This window comes from Brassica oleracea, chromosome C9, assembly GCF_000695525.1.
Source record: "Brassica oleracea var. oleracea cultivar TO1000 chromosome C9, BOL, whole genome shotgun sequence".
Classification (NCBI taxonomy): Eukaryota; Viridiplantae; Streptophyta; class Magnoliopsida; order Brassicales; family Brassicaceae; genus Brassica; species Brassica oleracea.
In genome coordinates this window covers 32,816,327-32,835,720 of record NC_027756.1, presented here as the reverse complement: position 1 = coordinate 32,835,720, position 19,394 = coordinate 32,816,327, and the positions used below count along the sequence as shown (strand labels likewise).

General features: G+C 40.4%; 4 protein-coding genes across 5 annotated transcripts; 3 read left to right on the top strand and 1 right to left on the bottom strand.

The window, feature by feature from the left end:
- The first annotated feature begins 991 nt into the window (after window positions 1–991).
- On the top strand, window positions 992–1,525 carry LOC106314814 (RNA-directed DNA polymerase homolog). The gene has a single exon (XM_013752634.1). It carries the CDS (start codon window positions 992–994, stop codon window positions 1,523–1,525), a length of 534 nt encoding a protein of 177 aa, XP_013608088.1.
- Window positions 1,526–4,290: 2,765 nt separating this feature from the next.
- LOC106316251 (23.5 kDa heat shock protein, mitochondrial-like) lies at window positions 4,291–5,111 on the bottom strand. The gene is made up of 2 exons (XM_013754127.1): window positions 4,968–5,111; window positions 4,291–4,873 (listed from the first exon to the last, which is right to left on the bottom strand). Exons 1-2 carry the CDS (start codon window positions 5,062–5,064, stop codon window positions 4,488–4,490), a joined length of 483 nt encoding a protein of 160 aa, XP_013609581.1. The 5' UTR covers window positions 5,065–5,111; the 3' UTR covers window positions 4,291–4,487.
- A 193-nt stretch (window positions 5,112–5,304) lies between these two features.
- LOC106318880 (conserved oligomeric Golgi complex subunit 7-like) lies at window positions 5,305–9,001 on the top strand. The gene is made up of 9 exons (XM_013757035.1): window positions 5,305–5,639; window positions 5,734–5,823; window positions 5,891–6,010; window positions 6,070–6,171; window positions 6,249–6,517; window positions 6,637–6,782; window positions 7,150–7,348; window positions 7,475–8,141; window positions 8,223–9,001. Exons 1-9 carry the CDS (start codon window positions 5,355–5,357, stop codon window positions 8,835–8,837), a joined length of 2,493 nt encoding a protein of 830 aa, XP_013612489.1. The 5' UTR covers window positions 5,305–5,354; the 3' UTR covers window positions 8,838–9,001.
- Window positions 9,002–17,083: 8,082 nt separating this feature from the next.
- On the top strand, window positions 17,084–19,210 carry LOC106313614 (luc7-like protein 3). Of its 2 annotated transcripts, none has more exons than XM_013751480.1 (7): window positions 17,084–17,268; window positions 17,358–17,486; window positions 17,559–17,598; window positions 17,900–17,975; window positions 18,051–18,251; window positions 18,441–18,650; window positions 18,729–19,210. In XM_013751480.1, exons 1-7 carry the CDS (start codon window positions 17,226–17,228, stop codon window positions 19,014–19,016), a joined length of 987 nt encoding a protein of 328 aa, XP_013606934.1. In that variant the 5' UTR covers window positions 17,084–17,225; the 3' UTR covers window positions 19,017–19,210. The 2 variants fall into 2 exon arrangements, with proteins under 2 accessions (XP_013606934.1, XP_013606935.1); XM_013751481.1 differs by having other exon boundaries at window positions 17,092–17,268; window positions 17,344–17,486.
- Window positions 19,211–19,394: the final 184 nt, after the last annotated feature.

The following is a 19,394-nucleotide window of genomic DNA, read 5'->3' as shown; positions in this document are numbered from 1 at the left end:
AGTCACAGCGTGAGAGTAAGCAGGGTGATCAGAAGAAGATAGTTCAGAACCCATGTAGTCATTGTGGAGAAAGGTACTTTGCGGGGCATCGATGTAAAGCTTATCAAAGGTATAAGTGTATGGATGTGGAGGAGGAAAGTAAGCCTGAGGAAGACGAGGAGGAAGAACCTGAAGGTCCAATGGGTCAACAGAACCAACAAGTCCAGGAGCTACAGGTTCTGTCGCTGCAGTCCATGGTAGGGATCACATCAAAGAGGACACTGAAGGTGTTGGGCAGATAGGGAATGAGAAGGTTGTGGTGTTGATTGATTCCGGAGCGTCGTGCAACTTCATGGCCAAGAGGTTGGTGCAAGCATTGGGTCTACCAGTGCTACCAACGTAAGAATTTGGAGTGTCCATAGGAGATGGAAGAGTGTTAAGTGGACAAGGGAAGTGTACTGGAGTGGAGATGGCCATTCAGGGTGTGAAGATTGAGGAAGAGTATCTATTGTTTGAGTTGGGAACAATAGATGTAGTGTTGGGATATTCGTGGTTGGCAAAACTATGAGAGACGAGGATCAACTAGGGCTTACATATCATGAGACTTTTAGTCAATGACCAATGAGTGACCATCAGTGGAGATCCCACGCTGTTAAAGGCGCAAGGGTCACTAAAATCGATGGAGAAGTTAGTGGAGGAGGAGGAAGTGGTGTTCCTTTTGGAGTTGCAGGCTCTGTTTGAAGCTAAACCGGGAGGTAACAAACTCAAGAGTCCAAGCCGAGAAGTAAAGAAGTTACTAAATGAGTTTGAGTCTGTATTCCACATGCCGCAAGGACTTCTCCCGAAGCGCAGTAGAGAACACGTAATCACGTTATAGTCTGGTACTTCTCCAATCAATATCAGACCGTATAGGTATTCACATATTCAAAAAGATGGGATTAAGAAGTTGGTTAGAGAGATGTTGTAAGCTGGAATAATAAGGCCAAGCATCAGTCCCTTCTCCAGTCCGGTGATGTTAGTTAAGAAGAAGGATGGAAGATTCCGCTTCTGCGTTGACTATAGAGCCGTGAATAAAAGCACAATTCATGACCGGTACCGGATACCAGTGATTGAAGAGTTGCTAGATGAGTTGGCTGGAGCTTCAGTGTATTCAAAATTGGATTTGAAGTCGGGGTATCACCAAATCAAAGTGAAAGAAGAGGATGTGTGCAAGACGGTTTTCAAAACGCACGAAGGGCATTATGAGTTCTTAGTGATGCCTTTTGGGCTCACTAACGCCCTCACAACGTTTCAGTCACCAATGAACGAGATTTTCAAGCCGTCTCTGAGGAAGTTTGTTTTGGTATTCTTCGACGATATATTGGTGTATAGCAGAAGCGAGGCGGAGCATCAGGAACATCAGAAAACTGTCCTCCGTGTTTTGAAGCAGCATCAATTCTACGCTAATGAGAAGAAATGTGCATTTGAGCAGTCCAGTGTATCATACTTGGGTCATGTGATCTCATCAAAAGGGGTTGCAGCTGATCCTGAGAAGATGAAGCAATGAAGAAGTGGCCGCAACCAAAGAATGTGACGGCTTTACGAGGGTTCCTAGGTCTGACTGGCTACTATCGGCGATTTGTGGCAGGATATGGAAAAATAGCACGTCCTCTCACAAAATTGTTAAAGAAGGAAGGATTTAAGTGGTCTGATGATGCTACAAAGGCTTTCTGTTAGTTGAAGCGAGTGATAACCTATGCCGGTGTTGAGGTTACCAGATTTCACTAAACCCTTTATGGTAGAAACATATGTGTCGGGGACATGGATTGGAGCAGTCTTGTCTCAAAAGAACCGTCTAGTCGCTTACATTAGCAAAGCGTTCTCAAGTTCAGGAGAGTGAAGTCAGTTTATGAAAGAGAACTGCTTGCGATAGTGTATGCTGTAACCAAATGGAGATATTACCTCACTGGGAACCAATTTACTATCTGAACGGATCAGAAGAGCCTACGACATATGTTGGAACAAAGAAATGTATCTGTGGAGCAACAGAAGTGCGCATTCAAGTTGTTGGAACTCAATTACACAATAGAGTACCGGCCAGGAAAGGATAATCAGGTAGTAGATGCGCTGTCGAGACAGCAGGGTTTAGAGAAGGATGCAGTAGAGTTACAAGAGTTTCAACTGATTGCTCTGTTGTCAATTGATCTCGACGAGTTAGCACTTCAAGTTGAGAAGGATGAAGGGTTACAAATTATCATAAGAGCCTTGAAGGAAGATAAGAATGCTCCAGAAGGTTATTATCTGAAGAATGGGCACCTGTTCAATGAAGGCAGACTAGTGATACCTGCAAAATCCCCATTTATTCCATCTCTTATGAAGCAGTTCCATGATAGTGATATTGGAGGTCATGAGGGAGTTCTGAAAACCTTCAAAAGAATGGTAAGAGAAGTGTGTTGGAAGGGAATGCGTAGTGATGTTACTGAGTTCATTAAATCGTGTGAGGTGTGTCAGAAGAATAAATACACTACCCTTTCTCATGCTCTACCAATTCCTTTGCAAGTGTAGTATGATATTAGCTTAGATTTCGTGGAAGGGCTACCAATTTCTAAGGGGTTTGATGTGATAATGGTTGTGGTGGAGAGACTATCGAAGTATGCGCACTTCATTCCTCTTCGACATCCTTTCACTACAAAAGGGGTTGCAGAAGCATTTATCAAGGAGGTAATCAGACTTCACGGGTTTCCTGAAACTATGGTTTCAGATAGAGATAAGATATTCTTGAGTCGATTTTGGGAAGAGCTGTTTAAGACTCAAGGGACTGCACTCCACAAAAGTACAACCTATCATCCTCAGTCAGATGAGCAAACCGAAGTGGTGAACATATGCTTAGAAGCATATTTGAGGTGCTTTACGGGAAGGAAACCCTCGTCGTGGTCACAGTGGTTACCATGGTCTGAATATTGGTACAACACCTCTCACCATTCTTCAACCAAATTGACCCCATTCAAGGCTTTATATGGGCGTGATCCCCCTAAGTTGTTGAGGTTTGGTGATGTTCCGACTGCAAATGCTGAAGTTGAAGTGATGATCCAAGAACGTGATGCGTTGTTGCAGGAGTTGCGTGACAACTTGGCTTCTGCTCAAGCGAGAATGCAGGTCTTCGCTAACAAGAAAAGAAGAGATGTTGAGTTCAAGGAGGGCGACCGGATGTTTCTGAAGTTGAGGCCATACATACAGGTCTCGGTAGCTAATAGGAGGGCAGAAATTAGCTCCGAGGTACTTCGGTCCCTATCAGGTGGAGAAGAGGATTGGGAAGCTAGCTTACAGATTGATTTTGCCGTCGCACAGCCTCATTCACCCAGTCTTCCATGTGTCATAGTTGAAACAAGCCGTGGAACCTCAGGTTAGAGTACATGAGCTCCCTTTGATCCTATCTTCCTTGCTAGAATGGAACACTGAACCTGCAGAGATATTGGGTATTCAAAAGTCAGCAGAGAATCATCAACCTGAAGTGTTAGTGAAGTGGGTTGGCTTACTAGATTTTGAGTGCACTTGGGAACCTATTGCAAGGCTGGCTGAGCAGTTTCCACAGTTTCAGCTTGAGGACGAGATATGTCTTCTGCGAGGGGGTATTGATAAGTTAGCTGTGCCATTGGCTTTCATACAGAGGAAGCAGAGATCGAGGAAAAGAGTTAAAGTGGCTGAAGTGAAGAGTGAAGTGAGGAGGAAGAAATTTTGACTGAAAAAGAAACTTAGTAGAGTCTATTAATGAATAATAAGAGTACAATGTCGTTTTATTAATTATGCGAATTGTAAACATTTGGGGATATCAAATGATCAACTAAAACAAATCTTATCTTCTCTCTCTTTCTCACTCTCTTTTCTGTTACAGATAAACCCTAGTTTATCATTGTTTTTCCGCGTTTCACGCGGGTTTTGTTTATTTAGCTAGTTGGTGGTGGTTTGTTAGGTGAATGTATTCCTGAGAACGTTTTGTTATGTCCAAATATTGTGGTAAATACAGTGGTTATATGTTTATGTGTTGTCTTGTATGCATACTAGTTTATTTATATTCTTGGAACTATTAGTTTCTTGATTCTTTATCTGGCAATCTCTTTTGTATATATAAATTTTGATGTTGCGGAATGTAAAGAGTCTTTCTGCGGTGGTCTTGTTGTTGCTAGGATTAGCTTGAGTGGTAGGTCCAGAGAGGGAATGGTGGAAAAAAATCTAGGATTAGCTTTAATAGATTTTTGTGGCCAGATTTCTATACTAAAAATCTTAATCCAACAGTGGAGAACGAAGTTCACAGAAACGATCAATTGACAAGTAGGATCACTGAAATATTCCAAGAAACTGGATATAGTTCAATAAACCAAAGAAGAGAGAAAGCTTCAACAATTCAAATAGAAGGTTGAAAGCAGCAAACATGAAAGATAATGAAGAACTTTTGCCAAGGATGTTATATCGATTTGAAAGTTTTGGAATAATAGATGTGGACAAAGTTTACAGAAACGTAGACGAAACCTCTAGTCGACCTTAATGTGGAGAGCATTGTTAAGGTCTAGCTGTATGATCTTAGGAACCACAACTTTTAACACGCCGTTTTTCATCTCCGCCTTTATCTCATTCGCCTTGTATTCTTCTTCGGGCAACTCTATCCTACTCGAAAACTTACGTCCTTCGTCGTGATCTTCTCCTTTGATCACAAGTGTTTCTTGTTCCAAAGAAAGCTTCACATCCTCTCTGCTAAGCCCCGGCATATCAATCCTCACGTGTAACGCATTCTCCTTCTCTTTCACATCCCACCCAAGTCTTCCACCCGTTGCTACTACCAGAGGGCCTTCTTCTTCGTCCTCTAGGGATTGAACCACATGGCTCAAGCTCATGGCTGGTGTAATCAGATCGTAGAAGCCTGGAAGTGGAGTCACATCAACGAAAACCAGATTCAGATCCGACACTTGTTCCGTTATAATAATAACAGATGGGAGGAATTAGACCTCGATTACCTGATTTGGTATTGAAGAGGCGATAAGCAGCAGCCGGACGATGGACGACGGTGGAAGAGAGAAGTCTCCTGAAAGCTAGACGCGATGTTGAGGCCATTTTCAGAAAAGAGAAGAAGGAACGAGGAGCAAGGGTAAAGTGTAATGACTAATGAGGGAGGGGTGAATTATATAGAAGAAGGTTCTAGAAGTACGTGGTCCGCAAGTAAAATACGTATAAGGACAATAAATCTTTGGACCCTAATTAAAGTTTCTCTACGGTTCGGTTTAGCATAGATTTGTGCCGATTAGAAACCGGTTTAGGTAGATTTGGTTCAGTTTGTATCTTCTTCGATGGGAGATTTCGTCTTATTCAACGTAGAGAGAGAGAGAGAGAGAGAGAGACTAGAGATGATGGTGGATCTGGGTCCGTTCTCAGACGAGGAGTTCGATGCGAAGCGGTGGGTTAACTCGACGTGCCAAGCGCGTCACCCGCAGGACTCACTGGAGAAACACCTCGTGGATCTGGAAATGAAGCTCCAGATCGCCTCCGAGGAGATCGGATCGTCTCTCGAAGAGCAGAGCGGAAGCGCTCTCCTTCGCGTCCCTCGCGCAACACGCGATGTCCTGCGGCTACGTGACGATGCGGTGTCTCTGCGTAGTTCAGTTGCCGGAATCCTCCAGAAGCTCAAGAAGGTACCGCATTGTGCTTAAACTCTTTGAATTCTGAGATCACGCACTTTCGTTTACACACTGGATCTGAGATCTCAACCTGAAATGGTACTTGCAGGCAGAGGGATCATCAGCAGATTGTATAGCTACTCTTGCTAGAGTGGACAGTGTCAAACAGAGAATGGAGGCTGCCTACAAAACACTACAGGTCTGTTATTTTTGGTAAATCCATCCAGACTTGGTTCGATCAAGTATTGATTATCTTCTTTGGACAGGATGCTGCTGGGTTAACTCAGTTAAGCTCGACGGTTGAGGATGTTTTTGCCAGTGGCGATCTTCCTCGTGCTGCAGAAACTCTTGCCAGCATGAGAAACTGCTTGTCTGCTGTTGGAGAGGTTGTACCAAATACCATTCTTGACTTGTGTATCCTCCCTCACTCACTTTTGATAAACAGGTTGCAGAGTTTGCTAATGTTAGAAAGCAACTAGAGGTTTTGGAGGATAGGCTAGAGGCGATGGTGCAGCCACGTCTTACTGATGCATTAACATTTCACAAGGTTGGTACCCAAATATCTTGTGATTTAGGTTGTTGCTGTTAGTTTGGACTGAAAAGCCTTTTTCACAAATCTGGCAGGTTGATGTTGCCCAAGATTTGCGAGGAATTCTCATCCGTATTGGGAGATTCAAGTCTCTCGAGTTGCAATATTCAAAAGTCCGTCTTAAGCCAATAAAACAACTCTGGGATGATTTCGACACTAAGCAAAGACCCAACAAGCTTGCCAGCGAGAGAAGTGAAACCCAAACGTTGTCTAGTGGCGATGAGCTTCAGTTGACATCCTTTGCCAGTTGGCTGCCAAGCTTTTACGACGAGTTGCTACTCTATCTTGAGCAGGAGTGGAAATGGTATTTTTGTACCTTTCTTTTTACAGTAACTAAAGACCCAATCATGTGATTTGGCTTTCATGAACACTATGTCAGACCTTTATTCCCGATCATGTGGTTTTTCTTTCATGATTGTTCAGGTGTATGGTTGCCTTCCCTGATGACTACATGACTCTCGTCCCAAAGCTGTTGGTTGAGACCATGGGGGTACTTGGGGCTAGCTTTGTTTCTCGTCTTAACCTTGCAACAGGAGATGCTGTTCCTGAAACAAAAGCACTCGCCAAAGGTCAGATTTTCCTTCTTAGTCTTGTCCTTTACCCAGAATGTTTGGGGTTACTTGCTTCCATGGTGGTTTTACTCTACTATCAGCATGCTTTGCTAGATAGTACTAAGACGATCAGTTTTCTTCTGCTTTGACATGAGCTACTACCGTTCTTGGTGTTTTGTCTGGTTTGTTATTTTAATGCAAAATAGCCAACTTTGTGAATCGGTCAATTTAGCAGGAAAGTTTGGAAAAAGGTCTGAAGTTTTGTTATTAAACCTACTCATTTAGCGATTGCAAATCTCCCAAACATTTAAGCAATACGTTTGTCTTACATTTATATTTGTGCAATGAGAGGAGTACTGACACTTCTGATGTATTTCTTGAACAGGTGTGATGGATCTATTATCGGGAGACTTACCCAAGGGTATTAATATTCAGACCAAGCATCTTGAGGCCCTTATTGACCTGCACAACGTAACTGGGTCCTTTGCGAGAAATATCCAGCACCTGTTTGCTGAATCTGAACTTAGGGTCTTAATAGATACGCTGAAGGCCGTGTACTCACCCTTCGAATCATTTAAGCAAAAGTAAGTTTCATGTTGTGTAGTTTTCTTCTCAACACGTCTCTGTCCATTTCTAGCATTTATGGATTGTCTCATTTTCCAATAGTTCTTCAAGGCTTGCTTGTGACATTAGAATTGATCATGCTTTAGGTATGGGAAGATGGAACGTGCTATTCTGTCTTCGGAGATCGCAGTTGTGGATCTGAGAGGGGCCGTTACGCGTGGTGTTGGAGCTCAAGGAATTGAACTCAGCGAAACAGTGCGTAGGATGGAAGAGTCTGTTCCCCAAGTTGTTGTTCTTCTTGAAGCTGCGGTTGAGAGGTGTATCGGTTTCACTGGGGGCTCAGAGGCAGACGAGCTGATACTTGCAATAGATGACACTATGGTGCAGTATATCTCTATGCTTCAGGAAGCACTCAAATCTTTGAGAGTTGTGTTCGGAGTGGATGGTACAGGTGATGGAGTTAGCTCAAAGAAAGATGGAAGTGCAGAGAAAAGCTCTCGTAAGATGGACTTGAGTTCAAATGAGGAGTGGTCCATTGTCCAGGGAGCTCTTCAAATACTTACAGTAGCGGATTGCCTTACGAGCAGGTCTTCCGTATTTGAAGCTTCTTTGAGAGCCACTCTGGCTAGGCTAAACTCCAGCTTGTCTATTTCATTATTTGGCACAAATCTGAATCAGAACCTGTCACATTTGACAAGTGAACAAACAGCTGGAGATTTGTCTATGGCTGGACGAGCTTCCCTGGATGTGGCAGCTATTCGGTTGGTTGATGTCCCGGAGAAGGCTCGCAAACTCCTAAACCTGTTGGAGCAGGTAGTCCTAATTTACAAAGATTCATAAATTAATATACAATGTTCACGTGTCTGATTTTCTTTTCCTCTTGTTTTGTTGCAGTCTAAAGATCCAAGGTTCCATGCACTGCCTTTGGCATCTCAGAGAGTTGCTGCATTTGCGGATACAGTGAACGAACTTGTATATGACATCCTCATATCAAAAGTGAGGCAAAGACTCGGGGAAGTATCTCGCCTACCAATCTGGTCTTCAGTGGAGGAACAGACTGCGTTTGCTCTACCAAACTTCAGCTCGTACCCTCAGGCTTACGTTACAAGCGTTGGAGAATATCTCCTGACTTTGCCTCAGCAGCTTGAGCCTCTAGCTGAAGGAATCTCAACCAATGGTGATTCAAACAACGAGGACGCACAGTTCTTTGCAACCGAGTGGATGTTCAAGGTAGCAGAAGGCGCAACGGCTCTGTACATGGAGCAACTGAGAGGAATCCAATACATTTCAGACCGAGGAGCACAGCAGCTGTGTGTAGATATAGAGTATTTGAGCAATGTGCTTGCGGCCTTGTCCATGCCGATTCCGCCTGTGCTTGCAACTTTCCAGACGTGTTTGGCTACACCAAGAGATGAGCTCAAAGACGTGATGAAATCAGAAGCTGGTAGTGAACTTGATTTCCTAACGGCCAATCTTGTTTGTAAGATGCGTCGTATCAGTTTTGATTAGTCTCTAAACTCTCAAAAACGTGCTTTGGTGCCTACGAAGAAGACCTGCTAACTAATTTGTTCGGCTGGCCATTGTCATATTTTGTATTACACATTTCCAAGTTTTGATGCTATGATAAGACAAGTTTCTTTGTTTTCTTAATATAATAACTAGATTCTCGCGAATAGTATCTTATAAATTTTAATTTTAATTTTTTTTAAATATTTAAAGTTTAATTTATATTATTTTATATCAAAAATCACAAATATGATCAAGATTTAGGTTGATTTTATTTGTGATTTTTTGACAATATTAAATTGATTGATTTATTGCTCATAGTTAACAGATTTATTTGATTGGTTTTCAGACCATAGTAGTGTATAGTATTATATTTGGTGAGTGTATATATGTTGTGTTGTTCCAATATTTGAGTTTTCATGTTAAAACAATGCTATTCAAATTCATGACTTTTAACGATTAAATGTATGTTTTGTTGTTTTCTCTTGTATACGTACACATTTTATTATTATTTTATTGCAAGTTTTGTTTATTGATCATAGGCGTTTAATATAATTTTTTTTATCTCGGAATTTTACAGCATTTGTTTTTGTATGCTGACATTTTTTTCATATTTTCAATACCTAGTTATACAAATAATACGTACGTGTGTTTTTTAGAAGAAGTTTTGATCCCGTAAACTTGAGCAAAACTCTTCATCATGTCAGCTCATCCATGTTTTCCTATAACCTTAGATTCATTAGATGCCTCGTTAGAACTCTTTACGTATCCACAAATGGTTTTGCCTATTAATTATATAAAAGATATTACTTTGGACTGAAAATGGTGACTGATAATAAACCAGCTAACAGATATGTTTATTTGTGTACAAGCAAATCTTACCTAAAAAGTAAGGTGCAATTTTATTGGTTGTATACAAAATATGTTTTGAAATCGTAACATAACTATCTTATCTATTAAAATCAAAACAAAAGAGTAAAGTTTCAATTCTTCAATACACACAACCTAATTACATATCTGATTAATGCCTTGAGCTAGACTCATACGAATAAACACCATGTCATAAATCTGCGTAGAAGCTTGATTTGCTTTGACGGGGATTTGTCAGTGAACATAAGTCCAAGTGTAATTACTTGCTTAATTTTTCCCAACGTTCTCTTTTCAATCTTCATATTCTCATCAACCACTCTCTCTCTAAGTTATCCGACCATAAACTCTTATTTACTCAGCATACCTCCTTTCTGGATCTTCTTGTTCCTCACCAGGTTTTAGATTTGTAATCCTTTCCAAGATAAACAATCCAAAGTTAAATATATCTGTAGATGATAACACAAACAAAAACACACGAAACTTGAAATTTTTGTATTTTATATTTTCGAAGAAAGAGCCATTACTTGATGAGTAGGTTTCATCTCCAATCTTAAATTGAGAAATCAATGGTTCGTGATCATCATCGATAACAAAACACTACTTGCATTCAGATCAAATATAATCTGAGGCCATAGATAAAACATACTTTCTACAACTCCTATAACCACTCCTAATCTTCTTCTCCATGACGAAGCCAATGAAGAATTGAGCGTAAGTCTATAATATTTTCTCCACCGGTCGATGCTGTAACCAAAGCGATCAAGTTACTGCTAAAAAGCTTACCAAATTCTTGTGTCTTAGCTTAAAAACACACGCCTTTTCTCTTTTGAAACCATCTTTATATATAAACCTAACATGTCCCGTTTCTTAACGTTCCTCTATAGTCTGTAGATATCCGCTCCATTGCTCTTCCTCACAATTTTCTGTTCCCAGAACTCATTTGACATTGCATCGAGCATAGGCGGATGTGAATTTAAGGCTTCTCCGGCATGTTCGTGGTAAGCAATCATGTCTTTTTGAGAGATAACCATCCTAAGCAACAGCAAAACGTAGAAGATTAGAAACTTACGACCCTTTGATTCCTATCAGTTTTAGAGACTCCATCTATCTTTAAATCAAGCTTAAGTAGGTGTCTTTATCTATTTAAGAAATGAGAATCTGAATGTAGAGTTAATCATGGTTTAAATGGAGGAAAAAGATAAGTGAGTACCTACTACACTTCACTGAATTTTCGGTAAAACTCGCCAGCAGGGAACTCTTAGAATGTAGTGGGAAAAGGGAACATGAGAGAGCCGATGTGGATGATGATCATTAAAGAAATCGACTGTCACGTACTTGGTTCCGATAAGGATGCCTCCTTTGGAATTATTGCAAGCTTACCAGAAATGGATTAGCCTAAACATCAACTTGGAATCTTCTGGTCCTGCTGAAACAAAAGTGGAGAATGGCTTGTATTGCACGGCGGCGATTGCCGTTTGATTTGCCATAGTGCTGGGATGCGTTTGCTGAGGAAGAGATTGTTGGGTTGGGATATATATATAGTCTCAATAGGGAAAGGAGAGAGATGAGATGTGTTTCAGTGATTAATTAAGGGATCTTCAAGAGGCATTGATATCATTGAGTAAGAGGAGGGATGTGGAGAGTTACACGCCGATTTGTGTGGAGGATAGCTTTGATTCATCATTGTTGTCATCGTAGGCGTTATACAGAGGAGATGAGAAGACAATGAGTTTTTGGAGGGTCTGTAGATGCCATGACAACTTAGGTTAGAGGAAGAGGAAAGTAAAACAAACTGGTCATTAAAATTAATGGGCCTATTACGTAGCACAGATTCATGGCCCAACAGCTTAACATCCTTGACGACATGGACAAATGATTGGTTATGAATATTTTGTCCTATGTGGCACACTTAGAATTGTTTCAATTTAGTTCTTTTTATATAGTAGAGATGTAATAAAGTTATACTCCCATCCGTTTTAAACAAGGAAGTTTTTGATGTTTAAAAATAGAAGATGTTTCCATTTTTTCAATGTAATTTTTACTTTTACCAAAAATTGCATAACTAATGATATTTTGTAGTTTATTTTATTATTGATTGGATAATTTTTAATTTATATCTTAATAATATTTTTAGAGAAAAACAAGTTTCAAAATAACTATGCACTAACTTAAGAATTCATGTAGGTTGAAAGCGAGAAAGTAATTAAACTCTTAATTATGCAATATTTTCCTCATAAAAAATGCCTTTGTGTTGTGAAATCTTTTTCTTTTATGTATGTTGCTAAATCAAGTGATATTATGGATGCTCAAAATACAATGGAACCAATCATAGAATTGTTAATATTCTCCGCACATTTTGTGTAATAGCATAATATAATAAAGAAACTGGACATTATATAAGAAAAAAAAAGTATATAAGTTTAGTTTAATTGAGTAAGTAATGATGTAAAATAAAATAAAAAATATGCTGATGTGGACATGATGATTAAGAGGTCGATTGTTTCTAGTTTTTGCTTTAGTTTTTGGTTTTTGTTTTGTGAAATACTCTAAGATAGCACTAAAAAAGTTTTGGTCACAAATATAGACTATAAGGATCAAAATGACCAAAATGTTTCATTAAACAGGTAAATATACATTTATACCCTAGGGTTAACTAATTCAAACTTTAGGGTTTAGAGTTAAGGGGTGGGAATTTGTGATAGAAGTTTAAAATTTTATAAAATGAAAAATAAATATTAAAAATTTAAAAATAAAAATTTTAAAAATAGTTTTAAAAAGTATTTTCGAATTACAAAAAGAAAATTTGAAAAAAAAAAATTCAAAAAAAAAAATTTATAAAAAAGTTCCAATTTGAAAACATATAATCTAAAACTATAATTTTTTTATTTTATATATCTAGGATATTAGGATCATTTTACCTATTAAATGAAACATTTTGGTCATTTTTCTTCTTTTGGTCTATTTTTGTGACCAAAACTTGAAAATGATCTATTTAGGAGAATTGCAATTTTGTTTTTGTAATAACTATTTTTTATCCAATCAAGTTTTAGTTTTTAGTTTTTGTTTTTATAAAAACTATTTCACTTGTCAATCAAGTTTTTTTAACAAATAGATTCTCTAAAATTTAGGGAAACTAGTTTTTCAAAATTTCAATCAATCTGTGAAGAAAAGCCAAAAACCAACCGGCAACCAACGAGTAAGCTTTGCCTCCTATCACCTCACGGAGGAAGCCAACGAGTGGTGGCAGGCAACTGTACGAGCACTCGGCGTGGACCAGACGCTTATCTCATGGGTGACGTTCGAGGGGGAATTGTGGACGAGGTTTGGTCCGACTCGTATCACAAACTTCCATGAGGAGCTATCAAAGATCCGTCAAACAGGGACGTTCCGAGAGTACCAACGTGCCTTCGACAGACTCAGGAACAAAGTCTCCAATTGGTCGGAGGAAGCACTCGTCGGAACATTTCTCGGAGGTCTTCATCACTCTATCGCTGATGATGTCCGTATGTTCCAACCAAAGACTCTGCAAGAGGTTGTCAATTTAGCTCGCATGAAGGATGATCAATTACAGAAACAGAAACGCTTCACCTCTAGGAGTCAATCCTTCTCTCCATCGACTCCAAGAACAAACACGATAACGCCAGTTCCACCGCGGCCAGAGCAAACACCTCGCAAACTCAGCTGGGAGGAGATGAGACGAAAGCGCAGTTTGGGCCTCTGTTTTAGCTGCGACGAGAAGTACTCTCCGGGCCATAAGTGCGCTAATCCCCAACTCTTCATCATGGAAGGAATCGATGATACGGAACCCGACGAAGCAGACATAGAAGAGGACGACTCTACACCGGAGATTACTCTCCATGCCCTCACTGGGTGGGATTCTCCGACGACAATGCGCCTCTTGGCTATAATCATTAACCGCAACCTCCATGCCCTCGTTGATAGCGGCTCTACACACAATTTTATCAGTGAGAAAGTCGCATCCGACTTACAGTTGCAGGAGACGCTGACAAAACCGTTCAATGTCCGTGTCGCCAACGGCACACCACTCAGCTGCAGCAGGAGGTTCGACGACGTCGGAATAAAGATCGGAAGTGCTTGTTTCCGTATTACACTTTATGCCCTTCCCTTGGTGGGCCTTGATTTGGTAATGGGAATCCAATGGCTCCAAAGTCTTGGGCCCATACTAACAGATTGGAAGGCCCAAACACTTCAGCTAGACTGGGAAGGAGAAACACATATTCTGAATGGGCTTCACCAAAACGAAATCCAGCCCACATCACGAGAGGAAATAGGGAAAGAAGCCCGACAAGGTCATCTTCTTTTTGTGTTGTGTTCGACGGCGATATCACCGGAACTGAAAGAACTCAACGATGACTTCCGCGTGATACTCAAGGAATTCAACGGGATTTTCGAGTCTCCCGACGGACTTCCTCCACCCCGAGACATCGAACACACCATTACACTCAAAGAAGGTACTGATCCTATCAACGTGCGACCGTACCGATACGCCTATTTTCAGAAAGACGAGATCGAGCGGCAAGTCACTGACATGCTCAAGGCCGGTATAATCCGTACCAGTTCGAGCCCGTTCTCTTCCCCTGTACTCCTTGTCAAGAAGAAGGATGGCTCTTGGCGGTTCTGTACTGATTACAGAGCACTCAATTCAGCAACCATCAAGGATCAATTCCCAATTCCTACAGCGGAGGATATGCTCGATGAGTTACACGGTTCAGCTTACTTCACCAAACTCGATCTCACCGCCGGGTTTCATCAGGTTCTAATGCGCTCGACCGACATTCACAAAACTGCCTTCCGAACACACCACGGTCATTTCAAGTATCTGGTCATGCCCTTCGGTCTTTGCAACGCACCATCGACATTCCAATCGCTAATGAACGACATTTCAGGCCATACATGCGCAAGTTCGTGCTTGTTTTTTTCGACGACATTCTTGTCTACAGTCCAACGTGGGAGGCACACTTACAGCACGTTAGAGAGGTATTGAGCTTAATCCAACATCACCAGCTTTCCGTCAAATTTAAGAAATGTGAATTTGGGAAAAGAGAGCTCGAGTACCTTGGCCATATTATCTCCAACACCGGTGTAATGGTGGACCAATCTAAGGTGCAGGCGATGACTGATTGGCCGGTCCCCACATCCGTTACTGAGCTCCGAGGCTTTCTTGGCCTTACTGGGTACTACCGCAAATTTGTACACGATTATGGGCTGATTGCAAGACCACTCACCAATCTCCTTCGCAAGGGTAAGTTCACGTGGAGCTCTGAAGCAGATACAACCTTCAATAAGCTGAAGGAAGCAATGACATCTTCCCCAACATTGGCTCTCCCAAACTTCTCCATGCCTTTTGTGATTGAAACTGATGCCTCAGGGGATGGAATCGGTGCCGTTCTCTCTCAGAATGGGCAACCAATTGCCTTTATTAGTCGGTCATTGGGCGTTACAAAAAAAGCGTGGTCAACTTACGCGAGAGAGATGTTGGCGATCATCGTGGCAATCCGTACATGGAGACCTTACCTACTAGGGCGCAAATTCACAATCCAAACAGACCAGAGGAGCCTACGCTACATGTTGGAGCAACGGATACTGACGCCAGAACAACAAAAATGGATGTCGAAGCTCGTCGGGTATGATTACGAAATTGTTTACAAGCCTGGCAAAACAAAATCTGCAGCTGATGCCTTGTCTCGAGTCCCCGATAGCCCAATCCTTAACGCGCTCTCCGTCCCACATACCTCCTTTTGGGACGATCTCCGAGCTCTCGCGTCATCAGATCCTTACCTCCTCCGTATAGGAGCAACCGCAAAGGGGAAACCAGGTGCTATACCGAGGTATGAACTTGGTTCTACTCTTGTTGGTGAGATTGATGAACAATTACAGCGACGAGACGAGTTGTTAGACGAGCTCAAACAACACTTGGAAGCTTCAAATAACAGAACGAAACAGCTCGCTGACACACACCGCCGTGATGTTGAATACAAGATAGGTGACTGGGTTTTCTTACGCCTCCAACCGTACCGCCAGAAGACTGTCCTCCGCCGTTCTTCACAGAAACTATCACACCGCTATTTTGGTCCTTTCAAAGTTGAGGCTCGCATTGTAAATGTTGCTTACCGCCTCGCTCTCCCCGCAACTGCACGAATTCATCCTGTCTTCCATGTCTCCTTATTGAAGAAACGTGTGGGTGATGAAGAACCTGTTTCGGTTCAACTACCACCATTGAAGGAATCAGGTACCTTGCGCCTCACTCCAGCCAAAGTTCTGCAACAACGCACCGTCCAGAAATTTGGGAAAGAACTCACGGAGATACTAGTCCAGTGGGTTGACTTGCCTGCTACCGAAGCTACTTGGGAGGACACGCACCAAATTACTACCAGCTTTCCTACGTTTCACATGAACCTTGAGGACAAGGTTCTTTCTGAGGATGGGAGTGTTGATAGGATACAAGAAGAAGAAGAAGATGACGTTGAAGTGGCGCCAAGGAAATCGTCAAGGCCACATAAGCCAAACAGCAAATATCTTTAAATCTTAAAGATATATCTTTTCTTTTGTTATTTCAAGTTGTTAATAAGTGGAATGCTTCTTACGTAACGTTCTCCACCTTTCCCATGTTTCCTGCATTATAGGAGTCAATGACTCCACCTCTTATTATTTGCTTCATGTACTTTCCTATTTAAAGAAATGAAAAAGACAAAAAGAGGTAGATTTATCTACCCAAAACTACTTGTGTTTTTGTTACTTGTAATCAACATTGATATCTCTTGGCAAGGGACCTATCACAACTTTTGTGAGTTTTCAATATAAAAACGAATTTTGTATAAAACACTATATTTTAATTAATTAATAATAAAATAAATAATATTTTCATAAAGATAAAATTCCCATACGATTTTTTATCATGTAAACATCAATGTAAAATAATTTATTTGTGTTTCGTATATGTAAATAAATATAGATAATTTTAGTATTAGTTATAACCAATTAGTTATTAATTTCTATAAATTAAATTATTGAATAATTTTGATAATTATTATACACACTAAACAACGACTAAAAATTATAAAATTTAAAATATTTTATTAATAAAATATATTATACTAATTTGAAAATAGCCATTCAAGTTCTAAAAAAAATATATATATTTTATGTAATAAAATTGTAAATAGTTTCAATATATTGCTTATTTATTACTATTTTTTATTATTTTTAAATAATATATTACGTATTTTATATAAAAAAATTAAAGATACAGCAAAACCTAAATCTAAAAACTAAAAACTAAAACCAAAAGCTAAAAATAAAAAAAACAAAGTCTAAAAATTAAAAACTAAAAACTAAAATCTAAAACCAAAATCAAAAAACCAAAAACTAAAGGAAACAATATCACCTAAACGGTGAATACAGTTAACGGTAGAAGACGGCCTTTGCCAATCACGTGGCGAAGGAAACCCTAATTAATCATCACTCCTTTGGTTGGTCATCCTCTCGAATTCGTAATCCGCCATGGACGCTCAAAGAGCTCTGCTCGACGAACTTATGGGTGCTGGTGAGTTTTCGAATCGACCTGAAATTGAGCCTTGGATAGCTTAATTTTTTGGTTTAATTAGCCAAATAAGTATAGGAATTTGATGGCAGCTCGTGATCTGACGGACGAAGAGAGAAGAGGGTTCAAGGAGATTAAGTGGGATGATAGAGAGGTGTGTGCATTCTACATGGTTCGATTTTGTCCTCATGACCTCTTCGTCAACACCAAAAGTGATCTTGGTTTGTCACTAACTCTTAACTCCTTGCTTTGCCTTCTTTTTATTAGCTTCATTTTTGTGTTTTGTTTTTCAGGAGCCTGCTCGAGAATTCATGATCCAAAGTTGAAAGAGAGGTTAGAGAGGCTTGACATTATGTTTACTATTTGGTTTCAGTTTGACTTTTTCCGAATCTGAGATCGCTTCTTCTTACATAACTGTGCTTCATCTGAATACTCAATTGCACTCTACTACTAAAACCATCTCTGGCTTCCACTTTATTGGTCTTGAAAAGAAAAGAAAAAAAAAAAGAAAAGAAAGTTGGTTAATCGTTTGCTGCGTTTTGGTCCATCAATGTTCTCTGTAGAGGTTACTCAATAACCTCAACAAGTCTAAATCTTTTTCTTTCTTTTTTTCTTTTCGCTTGGCTTATTTCAGCTTCGAGAACTCTCCGAGGCATGATTCCTATGTTCCCAAATTCGAGGCTGAGCTTGTTCAGTTTTGCGAGAAGTTGGTGTGTAATGCTTTCCACTCTTCTTTATTAGTATTTGCTTTCTTCTCTGTGCTAAGATTGGGAATTGGGTTACAGGTTAATGATCTTGACAGGAAGGTAAGGCGTGGACGGGAACGTCTTGCGCAAGAGGTTGAACCTCCTCCACCGCCTACTCTATCCTCAGAAAAAGCTCAACAGTTATCTGTTTTGGAGGAGAAGATTAAGAACCTTCTGGAACAAGTGGAAGCACTTGGCGAAGATGGCAAAGTGGATGAAGCTGAAGCGCTAATGAGGAAGGTACATACGTTATGCCATGCTTTTGAGTTTTCAAGAGGCTCAAGATACTGAGTTTTCAAGTTTTGACTATCATAGTGAATCTTGTTATATGGTGATCTGCTTTATTCCTCCCTAATTGCAGTTGACATTATATGTGACACCTTTACTATATATATTCATTGGTCTTGTATCTTTTTGCAACTCTGGTAGGTGGAAGCGCTTAATGTTGAGAAGGCAGTGCTGTTACAACGTCCAAATGACAAGGCACTAGCGATGGTACATGAGAAGAAGATGGCACTGTGTGAGGTTTGTGGTTCATTCCTTGTGGCTAATGACGCTGTAGACAGGGCTCAGTCTCATGTCACTGGGAAGCAACATGTTGGCTATGGCATGGTCCGAGATTTTCTTGCTGAACAAAAAGTAAGTCTCTGTACGTATAATTTGTATCCTGCTTCATGCAAGTAATGATTTTTTTTTTTTTTTCTTTTAAATTTGCAGACTGTTAAAGATAAAGGGAAGGAAGAGGAAAGGCTAGGAAGAGGAAAAGAAAGTGATGATAAAAGGAAACCGAGGGAAAGCGAGAGTAGGAGGAGCGGTTCTAGGGAAAGAGAAAGACACCGTGATCGGGATCGAGACAGACATAGAGACCGCGGTAGAGATCATAGAAAGCCGAATGACAGGAGATCCAGGAGTGGGAGAGAGGGTCGTGATCGAAGCAGGTCACGTTCTCCTCATGGAAGGTCTGGTCACAGAAGGGTCTCGAGAAGTCCCGTTCGCCAGTACTAGTTTGAGATTATCTGTTGTCTCTATTTCTTTGGGGTCAGGAGCTTTGCAAACTGACAGAGGTAGAATTGTGAGACCCCCCTTAGTTCCTATTACCATGTGTGTTTCGTTTGGAACTTGTTAAAACTATTACAGATGAAAATTGTCTTTCTACCAGTCCACACAGCTATTCTAAGAGTTTGAGACCTTGCCCAATCTGCATTGGTTATTTGTTAAGAGGTCAAAAGCGTTGTGGTAGGTATAGCTTTTACACATTTAATTGTATTCCTCGACGTTTGATATGCCTTTCTGATATAAAGGCTACAGAATTCGGGAATATCGGGCTTGATTGACATATACTACTATACTGAGGTAACAAATATACGAAGCAGAAGTCATCCT

Coding starts and splice junctions, on each gene's coding strand:
- LOC106314814 (XM_013752634.1), top strand. CDS start 992: ATGTTAGTTAAGAAGAAGGATGGAAGATTCCGCTTCTGCGTTGACTAT.
- LOC106316251 (XM_013754127.1), bottom strand. CDS start 5,064: ATGGCCTCAACATCGCGTCTAGCTTTCAGGAGACTTCTCTCTTCCACC. Junction 4,874..4,967: donor CCTCTTCAATACCAAATCAG/GTAATCGAGGTC, acceptor CTCCACTTCCAG/GCTTCTACGATCTGATTACA.
- LOC106318880 (XM_013757035.1), top strand. CDS start 5,355: ATGATGGTGGATCTGGGTCCGTTCTCAGACGAGGAGTTCGATGCGAAG. Junction 5,824..5,890: donor CTGCCTACAAAACACTACAG/GTCTGTTATTTT, acceptor TTCTTTGGACAG/GATGCTGCTGGGTTAACTCA. Junction 7,349..7,474: donor TTCGAATCATTTAAGCAAAA/GTAAGTTTCATG, acceptor ATCATGCTTTAG/GTATGGGAAGATGGAACGTG.
- LOC106313614 (XM_013751480.1), top strand. CDS start 17,226: ATGGACGCTCAAAGAGCTCTGCTCGACGAACTTATGGGTGCTG. Junction 17,487..17,558: donor CAACACCAAAAGTGATCTTG/GTTTGTCACTAA, acceptor TTTGTTTTTCAG/GAGCCTGCTCGAGAATTCAT. Junction 17,976..18,050: donor TTCAGTTTTGCGAGAAGTTG/GTGTGTAATGCT, acceptor ATTGGGTTACAG/GTTAATGATCTTGACAGGAA.